Source organism: Podarcis muralis, chromosome 13, assembly GCF_964188315.1.
Source record: "Podarcis muralis chromosome 13, rPodMur119.hap1.1, whole genome shotgun sequence".
In the NCBI taxonomy this organism is placed as follows: domain Eukaryota; kingdom Metazoa; phylum Chordata; class Lepidosauria; order Squamata; family Lacertidae; genus Podarcis; species Podarcis muralis.
The window spans coordinates 25682260-25685080 of record NC_135667.1 but is presented as its reverse complement, the minus strand read 5'-3'; the positions used below and the strand labels follow the sequence as shown (position 1 = coordinate 25685080).

General features: G+C 38.3%; 1 protein-coding gene across 1 annotated transcript; it reads right to left on the bottom strand.

Moving 5' to 3' along the window:
* Positions 1-1243: 1243 nt before the first annotated feature.
* LOC114582947 (olfactory receptor 13H1-like) lies at positions 1244-2182 on the bottom strand. The gene has a single exon (XM_028704293.2). It carries the CDS (start codon positions 2180-2182, stop codon positions 1244-1246), a length of 939 nt encoding a protein of 312 aa, XP_028560126.1.
* Between the last annotated feature and the right edge of the window lie 639 nt (positions 2183-2821).

Here is a 2821-nt window from a genome sequence, read left to right as displayed (position 1 = left end):
AAAGGCCCAGAGTCTGTAGTCTGCAACAGTTTGCTTCAAGAGGAACTGCAGTAAGAATTATATAAACTTTGTCCATGTAACAATATGTCCCTGGAACTTGGAAAGTATGTAGAATTATGGTCTCCACATTTCTGCAGTACTGTACTTTGCATGGGGGGAAAAACTTTCCTCATTAAAATTCATCACATTACTTCACATTTCTCCAAAGATACACATTTTGTGTGCAGTTTTGATTAATATTGCAAGCAATTTTCTGAGTTGCAATGCATTTTTGTGTGTTGTTTTCATGAACATAGGCATTTTTAGTTACGCTTTCACCTAATTCTGCCAGTCCTAGATGGAGTAACGTTCCCTCTGAAGATAGAAGTTCGCAGCCTAAATGCCCAGGTCTCTTCAGCGGCCAGGAGTGCTTTCGGACAGCTTTTGGAAGTAATGAACCTGTTGCCAGCTTCACCCATTCCTTTATATATCTGATTTGGCAGCTGTGATATATTCCTTAGTTACATCCTGTTCGGATTACTATAATGCATGATGTGGGGCTGTCTTTGAAAACGACTTAGAAACTTCATCTGGGTCAAAGACCTGCAGCCAGATGGTTGACTGGGGCTGGTAATAGGTAGCATACAACTCTCTTGGTAAAACAATAGAGGCTGGCTTCCAGCCTGTTTCCTGCACAATTCAAAGCGCTAGTTTTATGATGTATAAATCCCTATGTGGTTTAGGTCCAAGCTATCTGAAAGACCTTCTTCTCACATACAAACCTGCTTGGGTTTTGAGATCTTCAGGGGACATAAGGAGCTTTTAATGGGGTATGCCAATAGTTTCTGTCCTATCTGCCACAGAGGCTAGACTAGGAATAGCCTGGCATCAGGAACTGGGCACTTGAGTGTCTGTCTAATTCCAGAGCCAGACTGTGCAGGCAGTATAGCTCCTGAACAACCAATTTATTTTATTTTGTGATGATCAATGCATATGGACAGAAGTAGTCTGAAATCTTACATTTTAATTTAAATTTTTAAATAAACACCTTATGTACATGAGCACACATACACATATACACAATTTGTTGAGAATCAGAGTTAAATTCGGACATATTCCTATTTATTTTAAATAAACTACCAAATCAAGTTTATTTTTTATTTTTTAAAAAAGATTGGATTGGGGTATGAATATAACAGTTTATATATAGGAAAACACCAATATATATCAGTGGACTAAAAGCATCTAATAACATACTTCTGTATTACTTTTTTCCACTCACCAGTCTCTTCAAAGACCCCATTACTTCCTGATTCCGGAGTGTATAAATCAGAGGATTAAACATGGGGGTGGCTATTGCGTAAAATACAAAAATTATCTTGTCACCTAAATGGGTTTCTTTACTCTGAGGGGTGAGGTAGGAGGCCATACATGAGCCATAGTACATGACCACCACAGCCAAATGAGACCCACATGTAGAAAAAGCCTTCATCCTACCCCCTTCAGAATCTGAGTGCATTCTCATGATGGCGACAAGAATGCGCATATAAGAAAAAATGATGAAAATCAGAGGGAAAACAAGCGTGAATGTGCTTGTAAAAAACATGCCCAATGTATCAGCAGAGGTATCAGTGCAGAGTAACTTAAAGACAGCTTTGAATTCACATACTAAATGGTCCACCTCATTGTTCCCACAGAATCGTGCTGGCTTCGCAAGACAGGGAACTATTGTAACCATGAAGGCAGTAGTCCATGTCATAGCAGCAAAGGTGATACAAATATTCCTGTTCATGATGAGCGTATATCGCAGTGGGTTGGAAATGGCCACATAGCGATCATAAGCCATGACAGCCAGCAGCAAACATTCACACGTTCCAAAAAGGAGACCCAGAAGAATTTGAGAATAGCACAGCGGAAGGGACATAACAGGTCTATCCACTAAACAATTGACTATAGATTGTGGGATGCCAGTCGATGAGAAACAAAGGTCAATGATGGACAAATTACAGAGGAAAAAGTACATAGGACTGTGCAACCGGGAGTCATTTATTACCACCACAATAATGAGTCCATTTCCAACAAGGATGACTGCATAGGATACAATGAAGAGGACCATCAATCCCATTCTTGCCTTGGGTCGATCTGACCACCCCACAAGGATAAATTCTGTTACTTCCGTCTCATTTTCCCCTACGTCTTGCATGGGTGTAGACCTGAAACAGAAGAAAGGGAGATGCATTATCTCTTGATCTCCTTTCTCTTTCTTACCGTTTATTTATTGTCCTGTGAGTTTTCATTATCACACATAGTATTGTGCCTATATGTAAAGGTATACATTAAGAAGTGATTGTCAATGTTTGGTTTTATGGTTAGAGAGCATGAGGGAGATACAATTTTTTTTTTAAAAAAAATGTTTTTAAAAATGTAACCCAGTAATTGTTCCTCAATCTATTACGTACCATCCCAGAGCAGGGTAGCCTTCAATAATGTTAGAGGAAGCAAATAGATTAATAATTTTAGAAAATGGACAAAAATACAATGCTTCTGTCAGTTTTTAATCAAAGTGGAAACAATTCATTTCATTCCTTTCTTTTCACTTTAGGTATATCCGTGGGCAACATTTTATCAAATGAATACATGTTGATTATATTGGAAATCATTCCAAATAAAACTTTTTAAAAATAGATCCATTTTTGAATAATTCAGTGAATATCAATGTAGTGACCTCCAGATGATATTTGACTACAGCTCCCATTATCTTTGAGCATTTGACATGCTGACTATGGATGATGGGGACTGTAGTCCAACAGCACCAATCTTTCAGTAACCACTTTGATGTCTT